The sequence below is a fragment of the Eretmochelys imbricata genome, chromosome 2, assembly GCF_965152235.1.
Source record: "Eretmochelys imbricata isolate rEreImb1 chromosome 2, rEreImb1.hap1, whole genome shotgun sequence".
NCBI classification, from domain to species: Eukaryota; Metazoa; Chordata; order Testudines; family Cheloniidae; genus Eretmochelys; species Eretmochelys imbricata.
The window spans coordinates 228871825-228886708 of NC_135573.1; the positions used below are offsets into that span (position 1 = coordinate 228871825).

Genomic DNA, 14884 nt, shown 5'->3' on the forward strand with positions numbered 1-14884 from the left:
TTGTTTTCAGTGGCTGATTTCACAAGCCTAATTGCCTGAATGTTTGTTTTAATTTTGGATGGGAGCACATTTTTTGCTTCCAGAGAGAAGCAGCATGATTTGAATCTATAATGGCTCCTCTGTCACCAATTATCTAAAGACATTCTTGAGAAATCAGAATGAATGAAATTGCTGTTCAAATGTGGGCTTCATAATGAAGCAGCAACAGTCCTGGGAAGAAGCATGTGTCTGTGTTTGAAGCTCCTTTTCAGCAGTGAAACCTCACTATGCGGATGTCTGAGGGGGCTAACAACTCCTGCAACTGTCAGAACAAAGTCTGTTCACAATGTGATCTGTTTTTTTCTTGCTTGTGGTCCCGCCCCGGACTCAGAGCTCTAGCACAGTGTGTAGCCACAAACATATTCTAAATCAGTGGTTCTCAACCAGGGGTCAAGCAGGTTTCAGGGGGTCCATCAAGCAGGGCCAGCGTCAGACTTACTGGGGCCCATGACAGAAAGCCGAAGCCGCACTGCATGGGTCTGAAGCCCGAGGCCCTGAACTCCACCACCTGGGGCTGAAGCCAAAGCCTGAGCAGCTTAGCTTCATGGGGCTCCCTGTAGCATGGGGCCCCAACAACTGCCCTGTTTGCTACCCCCTAATGCTGACCCTGGCTTTTATATGCAGAAAATCAGTTGTTGTGGCACGGGTGGGCTGTGATGTCCTACAGCATGCAGGGGGAGGGCCTTAGAAAGATAAATGGTTGAGAACCCCTGTTCTAAATCGTCTAAACCTGTCTGGTAACAATATTTGGCCAAAAAAACTCCAACCCCTAAATCACTGAAATCTAAAGAAAATAATGCATATGTCTCTAAGATATTCTCAGGGAGGTCTACACTACAGCCAAAGTCGATCTAACTTGCGTTGCTCAGAGGTGTGAAAAAGCTCTCCCCCCACAAAGTGATGCAAGTTTCGCACCGTACACACTGGCGCTATGTCAGTGGGAGATGCTCTCCCCCCACCAACACAGCTTCCACTACTCACCAAGGTGGAGTAATTATGCGGATGGGAGAGCGCTCTGCCGTTGGCATAGTGCGTCTTCACCAGACATGCTACAGTGGCGCAGCTGCACAGATGTAGGGCTGTAATGTAGACTTGCCCGCAAAGTATTCCCACTTTCCTGAGGACACACTTCATGCTGTGGACCAAATTCAACCTTGACATAAAATCCCCTGATTTCTGTGGTGTTACACCCAGGGTGAAATGAATTTGGCCCATCTTGAAGAGTTATACTTATTGCTGAGTTTCAGAGTAGCAGCCGTGTTAGTCTGTATTCGCAAAAAGAAAAGGAGTACTTGTGGCACCTTAGAGACTAACACATTTATTTGATGAAGTGAGCTGTAGCTCACGAAAGCTTGTGCTCAAATAAATTACTTAGTCTCTAAGGTGCCACAAGTACTCCTTTTCTTTTTACTTATTGCTGAGACCATCAAACCAAAAGGGCAGAGGGGAGAAAACGTTAGTGGAAACTGAATTTGTTGTTTCCTTTTATGTTGTTGGCCTGTTTCACATTTGTCTTCTGTACAGTTTCAAAATCAAAAAGACTAGTCAGAGCCAAGCAATTGTTGCTTTATTACAGTCAGGAGTGGATTTTCTTTTCTCCTTTGTGCCAGTTCAACTGATCAGATACTTTCAAAAGGGCTGCAGCAAAAACAAGCCAGAGTGTTTCCATGACAAAAAGCAATAAAATGTTACTTTTGGCTACAGAGGAGAAAACCAATAGTTACCACATGAATGTCTAAAACAAAAAAGGGGAGAAAGGATGGAAAGAATTCCAGGGTGTGGTTCATGCAGAACTACAGTATGTCTGAGCTGCAAAAACATAAATACAAAATAAAGTAATCTGAATAGAGCACTTGATTTAGAGATAACGTGTTTTTTTTTTTAATTGGGGTGCTGGGCATCTCAATAAAGCTGGTGGTTTTAGTCTGTTTTTATCTTTTGCTTCTGCCCTGTTAGCTCCATTTATTGTTACAATCAAGTCAGCATTCCCGAGTTACGAGAGAGGCTGTTTTTATGTGGCCAGCTATCATCATGACACAGATTTCTGAGAATAAAACTGGTCCCTGTTTAGACTGACTGCTTGGTAAGAGGGGAATAGGCTTTGATGGAGAGACAAAGTTCTTTGTGATATTAAGATGTAATCAACCTGTCTCTCTATTTTTAAGTAAAAGGAAAGGATACATTGGCAAAATCCTTTCATTTCCAATCCACAGTCCTATCTTGTTATGGCAGCACAAAATTCCCCTCTGAAGTTTACAAAATGCTAATGGATGATAAATAGGACATTAAATAACTAACAATGGAAACATAATTTTTCTGTGTATGTGTTTTCAAGGTTAATTTTAAACACTTCCATTATTGCCCAACAGGGATTTCTTCAATTATTTTAAAATGTAAAAACACCCCCATCAAAAGCCAAGAAAATGCCCTGGCTAAGTGTCATTTTTGTTTTACTGTAGCACGTCAGGAAATGACTTCCTTTCAAGACATGGTCCGTGCAGCATTTTAAAAGGCAACTGAACTCTGTTTCTTTGACAGAAGCCCTCACATCATGAGAAGTCTGAAGAACGATCACAATGGCCAGTATTGACATGATGTGGGACCATTTCTGAAGCACTGGAAAGTGCAGTTTATTTTTTTCTAGAATGCATGTGTTGGAAATGCCTGATTTCAAAGGGGATTTCTAACAGCAAACGCAATGTCATCTACAGTTTCTTGCACTCCGAAGAAGTGGCTTTCGCATGGCAGAGGGGAGCTTTACTCTGTGGATGAGGCTTGGAGCTTTGTATGCTGTCAAGGTTCCTTCCCCACTCTGAACTCTAGGGTACAGATGTGGGGACCTGCATGAAAGACCCCCTAAGCTTATTCTTACCAGCTTAGGTTAAAAACTTCCCCAAGGTACAAACTTTGCCTTGGCCTTGAACAGTATGCCGCCACCACCAAGCGTTTTAAACAAAGAACAGGGAAAGAGATCACTTGGAGACGTCTTTCCCCAAAATATCCCCCAAGCCCTACTCCCCCTTTCCTGGGGAAGGCTTGATAATAATCCTCACCAACTGGTACAGGTGGACACAGAGCCAAACCCTTGGATCTTAAGAACAATGAAAAATCAATCACGTTCTTAGAAGAAGAATTTTAATGACAGAAAAGGTAAAAGAATCACCTCTGTAAAATCAGGATGGTAAATACCTTACAGGGTAATCAGATTCAAAACATAGAGAATCCCTCTAGGCAAAACCTTAAGTTACAAAAAGACACAAAAACAGGAATATACATTCCCTCCAGCACAGCTTATTTTACAAGCCATTAAACAAAAGAAAATCTAATGCATTTTATAGCTAGATTACTTACTGATTTAACAGGAGTTGGAAGGCTTGCATTTCTGATCTGTTCCCGGCAAAAGCATCACACAGACAGACAGAACCCTTTGTTCCACTCCCCCCCTCCAGATTTGAAAGTATCTTGTCCCCTCATTGGTCATTTTGGGTCAGGTGCCAGCGAGGTTACCGTAGCTTCTTAACCCTTTACAGGTAAAAGGGTTTTGCCTCTGGCCAGGAGGGATTTTATAGCACTGTATACAGAAAGGTGGTTACCCTTCCGTTTATATTTGTGACATATGCTTCGGCTAATATTTTGAAACTTGGGTGAACTACATTTAGGCTGTCTACACTATGAACTATGGGTGTGATTCCCCTGCTCGTGTACACATACTTGTGCTAGGTCTCATTGAGTTAGCGCAACTATAAATAGCAAATTCGTCGGTGATCCCGCAAGGTCGAGGATGATCTCTTTCACAGGTGTTTATTTTTATGGGTCTTTTGGTGACTAGGATTGTTGGCAGACATTGCAAGTGGTGTCGGAAGTCAGAGTTGTGCTGTGATCACTATATGACAGTTGTCTGTCTTCTCTTTTCGGGCATTTTTCCAAAAAATGGACATTCCCTTCTCTGACAATTCTTTGCCAGTTATCCCTGTCCTGGGCTACAGTCTCCCAGTGAGTGGTGCCACATCTCTTCATCTTTATCTTTAGGATGTCTTTAAAATGTTTCTTTTGGCCTCCCTGTTTCCTTTCTCCTTTGGTGAGTTGGGTGCATAGCAATTGTTTTGGTAAGTTTACATCAAGAATGCGCACACAGTGCCTGCTCCACCTCAGCTGGTGCTGGATAATCAGGGCCTCAGCACTGAAGATGTTGGCCTCTGTGAGGACACTGACATTAGTGCGATGATCCTCCCACTTTATGTTGAGGATCTTCTGAAGAAAGTGCTGGTGCTGGTGTTCCAGGTTGTTCAGATGTTTTCTGTAGGTCACACAAGTGTCACAGCCATAGAGGAGAGCTGTGATTACCACTGTTTTATAAACGAAAAGTCTAGTGTTCTGATGTTGTGATTGTTGAACATCAGGTGAAACAGTCTGCCAAAGGCAAGGCTGGCACAGCGGATTCTGTGCTGAATCTCGACATCTATGTCTGCTCTCTGTGAGAGATGGCTGCCAAGATAGGCAAAGTGTTATACATTTTCCAGCTCTTCTCTGTCAATGTAGATCTTCCTTGCTAGGCCTGGTGATTGACCGGGAGCTGGCTGGTGGAGACTTTTTGTTTTGCCGATGTTCAGAGTTACCCCTAGGCTTTTGTAAGCTTCAGAGAAGCAATTAAGGGCTGTTTGTAGATCCTCCTTTGAGTGTGCAACTATAGCACAATCATCTGCATACTGGAGTTCAGTTATTGTTGCTGATATTACTTTAGTTCTGGCACGGAAACAAGAAAGGTTGAAGAGGTTGCCGTCAGTCTGATATTGGATGCCAATGCCCTGTCGTAGACAGTCTTGGATTAGGGTTTTCATCACTGCTAGGAAAATGGAGAAAAGGGTGGGTGCCAGTACACAACCTTGTTTTACACCAATTTGGATAACAAAGGGCTCAGAGGTAGAGGGTGCACAGGGTGGAGGCAGTCATTTAGTCAGAGAGGAATCTTACAATGGTGATAAATTTGCTTGGGCAGCCAAACTTTGACATGATTTTCCACAGAGCCTCACGGTTGACAGAGTTGAAGGCTTTGGCCAGATTTATAAAGGCCATATACAGCTTCTGGTGTTGTTCTTGACACTTTTTCTGGATCTGCCTGGCTGCAGAAGTCATGTTGGTGGTGCCTCATGATGGTCTGAATCCACACTGGGACTCTGTAAGTTATTTCTCTGCAAGAGGGAGCAGGCGATTCAGTAAGATTCTAGCAAGAATCTTCCCAGTGATGGAGAGGAGAGCAATACCTCAATAGTTGCCACAGTCAGCCCTGTCTCCCTTTCTGAAAATGGCAAAGATGTATTATGCATTACGTAAGTCGGCGGGGATTTCTTCGGTTCGCCAGATTTTGAGGAGCAGCAAGTGACGCTGGTTAATCAGTGTTTCTCCCCCCACTTTCAGTACTTCAGTGGGCATGCCACCAGGACCTGGTGCTTTATTGTTCTTCATTTGTATAATTGCTTTGCAGACCTCCTCAGGTGTTGGTGAGTTGGCAAATTTCCCAGACTGGGTGCTGAGGGATGGAGTTGATGGTGTCGTCAGTCACAGTCAATTCTCGATTTAGAAGCTTTTGCTTGTGCTTCTTCCAGCGCTCTTTGATGGATTCATCATCTTTAAGGGTTCTACCATCTTTGGATCTCAGTGGTGTAAGGCCACATGAGCTTGGTCTGTACAGGGTCTTTGTCTCAAGCTCCACAAATCATGTCTATCAGCGAATGCTTGGATTTCTTTTGCTTTGTCCTCCCACTATTTGTTTTTGATTTCTCGGATCCACCTTTAAACTTCAACTTTGAGCTCATGGAAAGAGCTCTGCTTCTGACTGGATGATGGGTGGTTTTGCCAGTCACAGAAAGATTTTCTCTTCTGGCCCAAAACAGTTTGTGATCTCAGTGTTGTTGTCATCAAACCAGTCCTGATGGTGGCAGGTATGATGGATTCCTCGCACACCTCATGCATGGTCTGTTTTAGGGCTTCCCGGTCTTAGACACTTGTGTTGTCATTTGCAGGTGTACATATGGTCAGTTTTTCACTGAGGAGTGTTTGGAAGTTTTCCTCGTGCACTGAGAGGATTGAAGTCTTTGGATGTTGTATTGCCATCTGTATGATTTGGGTTGCTTTCTATGTTTTTGAAATCCTGATAAACATGACTGACCTCACCAGGTGGTCGTCAGCCCACCAATCATCGGCTCCTCTAATGACATGGGTGATTTGAACATCTCTTAGATCCTGTTTTCTTACAATGACATAGTCTAGAAGGTGCAATTGTTTTGAAAGGGGGCAGGGCTGGCCTTATGGGTAGGCAACATGGGTGCTGTGGTTGGAAGGCACCATCAGTGCTTAATTTTTTCTGGAGCTTGCCAGGGCTGAGCTCCGGCACCTTTCAGCTTGGCAGTTCATAGGCCCAGCATCTCTGGACTGCAAGTCAGCAGCTGCCAGTCTCTGGCCACCCAGCTCTGAAGGCAGCGCTGCCAGCAGCAGTGCAGAAGTAAGGGTGGCAATACCATGCCATGCCACCCTTACTTCTGTGCTGCTGGTGGTGATGACATTGCCTTCAGAACTGGGCACCTGACCAGCATCCACTGCTCTCCAGCTGCCGTTGTCAAGAGGTAAGGAGCAGGATGGGCCTGGGTTGCAAGTCTGCAGAAAGGAGCTTGGAGCAATGGGGGCTGAGTGGAAGGATGCCATTGCCCCCTCCTTCCTTCCTAGTGGTGCTACTCCATATGTTAGAATCTTGGCCAACTCTTGCATTAAAGTCCCCTGAGGATTATCTTATCTGTTTTTGGAATGGATTACAGAATTTTATCAAGGTCAGTGTAGAAGGATTCTTTCTGTTCTTCATCAGCGTCAAGTGTTGGTGCATATGCACTGATAATGGTGGCAAATGACTTATTGACCAGTTGGATGTGGAAGGTCATAAGGCGCTCATTGATGCCAACAAAGAGTTCGGTCAGGCGATTGAATAGAAGGTTCTTGATTGCAAAGTCAACACCGTGTATTTGCCTACTGCTTGCTGGTTTAACTTTCCAGAAGAAAGTGTAACCACCACCCTCTTCCCTCAAGTGGTCTTCATCTTCATATGTTGTTTCACTGAAATCAGCGATGTCGATGTTGTACCTCGAGAATTCTTGGGCAATGATTGCTGTTCTGCATTTGGGTCTTTCACTTTTTGAGTCATCTAGTAGGGTACGGACAGTCCGAGTTGCAAGAAACGTTTTTGGTTTTTGACCACAGTGGGAGTGAATGCAGTTAATCAGTCAGGTATGGTGGGATAGTTTATATTTGGGGCACTTTTTCTAGCCCCTTCTCTGTATGGGGTGAGCAGAGGGGTTCTTGAAAAGGTGTGCTCAGTCGTGACCACAGCTGCCAAAAATGCCCCCCATTCCAGTTCAGGGGCACATGACGACCATCTTGCAGTCACTGCCTGCGTGTGGATCTGTGACCAGGGATTCTTGGTGATCACTTCACTTATCCCTATCGCCACTCACTCATCACTGCAGAACTTTTATGGGTGGAGGTGGGAAAAAAGTTCCTCCTGTGAGAGCAGCCTGTGGATGAGTAGTTTAATGCGGGGGAGCCATTGAGTGGTGATCCTGCTTCATCTGCCTGCTCTGCCACTGAGGTCTTATACTGGGTTGTGTTGTATTGGGCTACACTTTGCCTGGTACCTCACCTTTGACCTTACCCCCATGGGTGACCCTACCAGGAGTACAGGGCTCCCGATGGCATTGCTCTTAGGGTCTTAAGTATACGCAAACTTCTCCACCACGTCACGGTGGCAGCCCAAGGAGAAGAAATAGCAATGTAAGCACAGGTAGCAGCAGAGCCATGCTGAGTACATACCTACTGGTTTCAGATGGGTTTGAACTTGGCACTGCTCCACTTCCAATACCAGTAGTACCACAGCGAGGCTGCTATTTATATTTGCACTAGCTCAACATTTTATTCTATTTTTTTCCCCACTTTCCAGCTAGGTAGCTAAATACGAATTCAGGCACCTGACTTTAGGCTCCTAAGTTTCAACATTTTTGCCTTTGTTTTTTAAAAAAAAAGGAACCATGCTGAACTGTGCTTTCTCCATGCGGAGTGCTGGTTTGAATGCATCACAAGTGACAACGGCTGGGATTTCAAGATTCTGGTAGGGTTTTGCAGAACTTTGGAGTGTGGTGCTCAGATACAGTAGGACCATTGTACCAGACCGCAGCAGAGAAAACGGCCAACTTACAACAGGCCCTGATCACAGTTCACCATTATCTTCTATTTCCACTGAACCAGGGTAATAATTTGGTTTGAACATGTGTTTTCTAATCTGAAGAGCTAGAAAATAATAAATTTAGGGCTGGTCTACACGACACAGTTTACGTCAACCTAATTATGTCAGTGTCTACACTACAGCCTTCCTCCCCGATGGAAGTGCCCTACTACATCAACATAATAACTCCACCTCTACAAGAGGCATAAGCATGGGCGGCGGGTGAACCACAGGCTCTGGGAGGCTAGCCCCTGCCCCTTCTGCCCTTCCACCACAGGAGCCAAGAGCGCCAGGTGGGCGCTGCAGCCCCCCAGCCCCGGAGGGCTGGGTGAGTGGGCAGCACGAGCACTGGTTCCTGCAACCCAGAGATCCTGGCCGCAGGCCTTCCCCCATTAGCTCCAGCTCCCACCTGGGGCCCCAGCCACGGGTGAAGAGCTGCAGAGTGCCAGAAAGCAGGAGGAGGTCTGGGGGTGGTGCGTGGGCAGGGCTCTGCAAGGCTGTTTGGGGAGTCTCAGCCTCCCACGGCCTTTGATACCCATCGCCCATGGGCATAAGTCTTATGTTGGTCTAGTAAGGGTGCCACGGTGTCTGTGTAGACCAGGTGTCAGCAACCTTCGGCACACAGCCATCAGGGTAATCCGCTGGCAGGCCACAAGATGTTTTGTTTACATTGATTGTTCTCAGGCACGCCCTCCCGCAGCTCCCAGTGGCCGCAGTTCGCTGTTCCCAGCCAATGGAAGCTGTGGAAGCGGCGCGGGCTGCAGGGATGTGCTGGCCACTGCTTCCCAGAGCTCCCATTGGCTGGGAACAGCGAACTGCGGGGAGCTGCGGGGGGCCATGCCTGTGGACTTTCAACGTGAACAAAATGTCTCACGGCCTGCCATCAGATTACCTGATGGGCTGCGTGCCGAAGGTTGCCAACCCCTGATGTAGATGCTGCGTTCCTTACATATACTGTCTTGTCAATTTCATGGTGGAAGCCCTCACTCTCCTGGAGAGCTGCGTGGCTGGGCCCTACTCCCAGCCAGGATCTAGTGTAAGAAGCCCAGGGGTGCTTCCCCCTACTCTCAGCTGGAAGCCAGGGTGAGAAGCCATGGTGTCCATCTGCCTGCTCCCTGCGGGGAGCAGGGGAGCAAGAAGCTGGAGCAGCTGGACCCCACTCCCTGGGGGCAAGAAGCTTCCCCCTGGGGTGGGGGGGAAGGTAGCCCACCGTGAGCCCATGAGGCAGCCAGGCTCCTTCTCAGGACCTGCCAGCAGTCCTAAGAGACCGGGCTATCAGCTTCCCTCACTGTCCCTCTTAGGTGGAAAGAAAAGGAGTACTTGTGGCATCTTAGAGACTAACCAATTTATTTGAGCATAAGCTTTTGTGAGCTACAGCTCACTTCATCGGATGCATCCTGTGGAAAGTTTAGAAGATCTTATTATATACACACAAAGCATGAAAAAATACCTTCTAAACTTTCCACAGTATGCATCCGATGAAGTGAGCTGTAGCTCACGAAAGCTTATGCTCAAATAAATTGGTTAGTCTCTAAGGTGCCACAAGTCCTCCTTTTCTTTTTGCGAATACAGACTAACACGGCTGCTACTCTGAAACCTCTCAGGTGGGTGGAAGCACTCCTGGTGAGGACATGCACCACCAACCCAAGGAGGGTAGCAGGGACATGCCCTGCCACAGTAATTACTGTGGTAACTGTAAGTCAACCTGATATAGGTCTACTGCGGTTTGTGGAGGAAACATACCCTTAGTGTAATACACAAAGCTCCACCCACTGTACACAAGGGAAGTGATGAAGCTGTGCGATGCTAAAGCTAATTTTTGGGTGCACAACAATCACGAGGGCATAAATCCTCTCCCCCCGACCCCCAGTAACTTGACAAACCCAGAGCTATGCTATGTTCATCTAATAACCATGAGTATGGCTTTTCTAGGCATTGTGAGGAACTGGTGTGTGCACCTGGGTGAGTGCACCAGGGATCAGTGCTGGAATATGACATATCAGCTACGAGACAGAAGAGCACTTGCCTCTGCTACTGAAACTGAGTTAATGGAGCTACTCCCTTAAGCCCCAGTCCTGCAAAGACACTGAAGTCAATAGGACTAGTACCCACAGTGCATAAAGTTAAGCATGTGCACAAATCTTTGCAGGATTGGGACCTTAGTTTTCTCTCCAAGCACGGATGCATTGTTTTAGAATCAAGAATCCTGAATTCAATTGTGTTACATCTCTGTGTGTATGAATGTTAAACGACCAGGGTATTTGGCTATATGTAGCCAAGAGATGTTTCTTACTAGAGATTAACACACACATTTGTTTCAGAACAGGGGTTCCCCTTCACTACTGATTGGATGATCTATGAGAGTCATCTTCTTACTGTAGGGCTCTACAAGGGGCCTTCACCTTAATTAGCTGCTTCCTTCCTATCACTCCATTATGTGGATTATCCTTTGGCATGAGGAAACTGTATACTTATGGTATAGTACTGCCCAGTTACATGCTTTATTTAAAGACTAAGAGGCCCTCAGGGCAGTGCTGCCTTTTACTATGTGCATGTACAGTGCCTTGCACAATAGGACCCTGTTCTTGACTGGGGCCTCTAGATTGACAGCCAAAGAAATAAACACCTTCTCTAGGGGTTTTTTGCCCTCCTCTGAAAACTCTGACATTGGCATAATCAAAGACAGCATATTGGAGGATATGGTAGTGCAGGTCTTGTTTCTGTGCTCCAGACAGAAACATGCATAACCAGCATACTATAGAGTGCTGCAACCAAAGCTCTTACCTCCAAAACATCATAGTTGCAGGCTGAGTGATATTCCATGTCGAGTTCCTGAACAGTGAGTTGAATGCTGCTCCCAGGTGCTGTATCAATGTACCAGACACATTCCTTATTACTTGGGTACCTATTTGGGTAGCCAGGGCTATTGAAAGATCCTGATGCACCAGAGAGTTCTCCACCACAACCTGTTGAAGTAGCAAAGCACGCCAGTCAATTGAGTACTATAGAAACAAAACCATCTGACAACTATGATTGGACATAAAAATAGATATCAGCCCATTTTTAACATGCAAATACTGTACAATCATTTGGGCTGTGATCTCATAATGGCAAAAGTTTGGGGAGAAATCACTGACTTATAATGACTAAACTGAAAATCCATTTGCAAGGACACCATTTGGTTGTGTAGTCACTGCCGTTTTGTCTTGGCTTTGTGTCTCTCATTTGAGAAAATGTGTGTGTTGTATGAGACCAACATGTTGGTGTCCAACTAACATGCTACCCCCACACAGTAATCCCCCTTCTTACTTACACACACATTTGAAAAATAGGTAGGTTTAGAGATATTTAACCAGATACACACTTACAGAGAAGTTGAAGAGAATCAAAGTAGCAGCTACATGGTTGCTAGTCAGTAGAAATGAGGGCATCCCCTCAGCTGCACTGGGGAAACTAGGGGAAAAGATTCCCAACAGAATCAGTGGGAGCCTTAGTATTCTTGTGGTCAGGCCCAATTTTACCATAATTTTTGTTTTTCTTTAGAGATGTGCTGAAACAATTGACAGAATGTTGGGATACTTCAAAATCTGGGATCAGGTCGACAACCCCTGTCTAGCTGCTTGGTGCTGTTCAGGAAGTACATCAGCCAGAGGGTGATCCTAAGTAGAAAGCCGGGGATTCCAGGTGGGTTGGGGAATTGCCACGTAGTGTAAAGCTAGTTCTATGCCACTCACTCTGGGACACTCTGGTATAGGGGGCATTTCAAGATAGGATAGGGAAAGACCATGGGCAAATCATGGTATACGCCAATGATCCTGGGTCCACAAAATGGCCCTATGGAGGCTGTTCCAGCTAGTGCAACTTAGAGCAGCCCTTTGGTTAGGAAAGTGTAAAAGCAGCTTCGCACAGTACTCCTCAACTGGTCCTGAGGTTGAGGCCCCTCAAGTTACCATTAAATGAATGGGAAATGTCCTCACAGCTAGTGTCAACCACGTAATGTATCCCAGCAACAGAACTTCTCTAGTTTAAAATAACATTCTCTTTAATGCTCATAAACTGATCGCACTGCAGTACTTTTCCTTTTCACAAAGCTGATTTCTCCCCAGGTTCCTAGCTGATGTGATTTGGGTCCCAGTTTTAAGTGAGTCATTTCCACCCATCCTCAAGCGTGAGCGGCTCACATGTCGGGCAATGCTGCAGGGAGGCAGTGGAGCATGGGATAGAGGGGCAGAGGTACAGAAGACATCAGTGGGGAAAAGAGGAGGGGAGTGGCAGGAAGTGGGGAAGGTGCCAACTCCCCCTTCCTAAAGTACTTCTGCTATGGAAGCCTTCCTCGCTGCATTCATGCTGGGGATGGGGAAAGAAGTAGGGGGCTTTTTGAAAATAAGGGCCAGATTTTTAAACAGTGGCTTCTGCTTTCGCAGGTGTAATTTTGCCCCTGCAACTATATGTAGGAACAAATTAGGTGATTCAGATCTCTAAAATACCTTATCTGTGGGTACAAGCAGAGGCAGACATTTAAATAGCTGTACAGTGCCTGCAATGATTTGTGCTCACAAATTTGTAGGTGTAAAAACAGATTCCCAAGTCAGGCCAGGCTGACAATCACACCCTCAGTATTTCAGTCTAGCTCTTTATAATTTCACCCATTCCCACATTATTAAAGATACAGCCTCCCTCCACTCCCTGCATGTATTAAGAAAGGATACATGTTTGATAATAGAAAATCCTAAAGCTAGGATTTCTTAAACACTATATCTAAACATTATCCTAGAAAGATGATAAAGCAAATAATCAAGCAATCAATTTGCAAACACCTAGAAGACAATAAGATATCCATCAACACGGATTTGTCAAAAACACATCATGTCAAAGCAACCTAATAGCTTTCTTTGACAAGGTAACAAGTCTTGTAGATGGGGGGAAGCCGTAGGTTTGGTATATATTGACTTCAGTAAGGCTTTTGATACTGTCTCGCAAGACCTTCTCATAAACAAACTAGGGAAATATAGTCTAGATGGAGCTTCTATAAGGTGGGTGCATAACTGGGTGGGAAACCATTCGCAGAGAATAGTTTTCAGTGGTTCACAGTCAATCTAGAAAGGCATATTGAGTAAGGTCCTGCAAGGACTGGTCCTGAATCCAGTTCTGTTCAATATCTTCATCAATGATTTAGATAACAGCATACATATAAAGTTTGTGGACCATAACAAGCTGGGAGGGCTTCCAAGTGCTTTGGAAGACCGAATTAAAATTCAAAATAATCTGGGCAAACTGGAGAAATGGTCTGAAGTAAACAGCATGAACTTCAATAAGAACAAATGCAAAGTATTCCAGTAAGCTAAGAATAATCAATTGCACACATACAAAATGGGAAATGACTGCCTAGGAAGGAGTACTGCGGAAGGGGATCTGGGGGTCTTAGTGGATCACAAGCTAAATATGAGTCAACAGTGTAACACTGTTTCAAAAAAAGCAAACATCATTCTGGGATGCATTAGCAAGAGTGTTGAAAGCAAGACTCGAGAAGTAATTCTTCCCCTCTACTCCGCACTGATTAAACCTCAACTGGAGTACTGTGTTCAGTTCTGGGTGCCACATTTCAGGAAAGATGTGGACAAATTGGAGAAAGTCCAGAGAAGAACAACAAAAATGATTAAAGGTCTAGAAAATATGACCTATAAGGGAAGATTTAAAAAAAAAGGGGCTGTTTGTCTGGAGAAGAGAAGACTGACGGGGGACATAACAGTTTTCAAGTCCATAAAAAATTGTTACAAGGAGGAGCGTGAAAAATTGTTCTCCTTAACCTCTGAGGCTAGGACAAGAAGCAATGGGCTTAAATTGCAGGCAGGGTGGTTTAGGTTGAATATTAGGAAAAACTTCCTGTCAGGATCATTAAGCACTGGAATAAATCGCCTAGGGAGGTTGTGAAATCTCCATCATTGGACTTTTTAAGAACAGGTTAGACAAACATCTGTCAGGGATGGTCTAGTTTTACTTAGTCCTGCCTTAAATGCAGGGGACTGGACTAGATGACTTACTGAGGTCCCTTCCAGGCCTACACTTCTATAATTCGATGAAATATGTCGTAATAGCATTACCATTTTAGCCACAGTAGCACTATTTTCTTTTCCATTTCAATCTCTGCTTTTGCTATCATTACCTGCCATACAAAGTGGAATTGGTCATACTCCATAGTAGCTGTTATAAGAACAATAATAATGCTTAGCAATTAAATTTTCATCTGAGGAGCTCAAAACGGTTTACAAAAGTGCGTGAGCACCACTAGCTTTAATTTTGACTTTCTTCTCGCTGTGCCTCAGTTTTTCCACTTTTACAGGTGCAGAAACTGAGGCAAAAAGAAAGGGTCAAAATGTTCACCATGACCTTGAATTTTGTTTGGCTAATTTTAGAAACCTATAGTCTGATTTTCAGAGGTGTAGTGCTCCCACTGCTCCCAGTGACTTCGACTGACTCACTCACATTTTTGTTATGGGGCTTCCTATTGTTGTAATCATATTATTTCCCATGACTTTCAAAATCATAAAATACAAGACAATGCAATTCCCATCAGCTTACTAA

General features: G+C 45.0%; 1 protein-coding gene across 1 annotated transcript in view; it reads right to left on the minus strand.

The window, feature by feature from the left end:
• The window catches only part of CUBN (cubilin), a 219163-nt gene that overhangs the window by 112276 nt on the left and 92003 nt on the right, over positions 1-14884 (minus strand). Inside the window, exon 29 of the mRNA XM_077809433.1 lies at positions 11087-11268. Within this exon, the coding sequence (XP_077665559.1) occupies positions 11087-11268 (182 nt within the window). The remainder of the gene's footprint in view (positions 1-11086; positions 11269-14884) is intronic.